The sequence below is a fragment of the Asparagus officinalis genome, chromosome 4, assembly GCF_001876935.1.
Source record: "Asparagus officinalis chromosome 4, Aspof.V1, whole genome shotgun sequence".
NCBI lineage: Eukaryota > Viridiplantae > Streptophyta > Magnoliopsida > Asparagales > Asparagaceae > Asparagus > Asparagus officinalis.
In genome coordinates, this window is record NC_033797.1 from 5,161,308 (window position 1) to 5,162,136 (window position 829).

At 33.7% G+C, this 829-nt stretch overlaps 1 protein-coding gene across 2 annotated transcripts in view; it reads left to right on the forward strand.

Moving 5' to 3' along the window:
- LOC109836433 overlaps window positions 1-829 on the forward strand; it is a 42,095-nt gene that overhangs the window by 24,404 nt on the left and 16,862 nt on the right. The window contains exon 16 of one of the 2 annotated variants that reach the window (XM_020404327.1): window positions 73-161. In XM_020404327.1, coding sequence (XP_020259916.1) covers window positions 73-161 — 89 coding nt within the window. Of the gene's footprint in view, window positions 1-69; window positions 162-829 lie in introns of both variants that reach the window. The other variant, XM_020404329.1, reaches the window with a different exon arrangement.

Consider the following 829-nt stretch of genomic DNA (forward strand, 5'->3'; position numbering starts at 1 on the left):
TGTTGGTAGTTGATGATCATCAACATGCACTCTCAACTGTAAGGTACATTTTATTTCGTTGTGATGTGCAGGAAGGAAAGCTTAGGATCTTTCAGTATGATGGTCCGCGTGGCACAGATTTCACTGGAACAAATTCTTTGTTTGAGGAGAATATGATGGCGGTAATAACTTGTTGCAGCTGTTATTGCTTTTCCTTTTTATTTGATCGTTTCTATCAAATCCATGCTTTACGTTAAAATTTTAGATTTTTTTTTACCTCTTTTCACCAGTTAAATTCTCTATTGCTTAATAGTATACTTGATGGTTACAATTCGTATGAAGTATCAGTAGATTAATATATTTAACTTGTTGCTTTTTGTAATGCCAACAACAACAAATCATTCCTCCAAATTTTATGAGGTTGGCTACATGAATAATTTATCCATCCATCCCTATGGAAGCTGCCTCCTATGTTGAAAAATTGCCAGGCATCATGTTGTTTGTTTCCTTTCTTTTTAACTTGATTCACGCCTTAGCGACGACTTCAATTATGATTCTACCAATCTCAACTTTTGCATGTATTATACATGTTCAATTTCCCATCCCAAGCAATGCCCTAAAATTAATTTTCAGAGAAAATCACTACAGATTTCTTTCAAATAGACAAGTTATGTAAGCTTCTGCTGCTAAAGGTATCTATTATTGAAGTCATTCCATGTTTATTTATTTATCTCGTTGGGGAAGGGGAGCTTTCTGCTTAAACTGATGTACCAATCTTCTTGGGTTAAAGTACTATCATTTGATTTTCATTTTTGTGGAATCTTGATCTAAAAATTTGTACAGCTTGTTA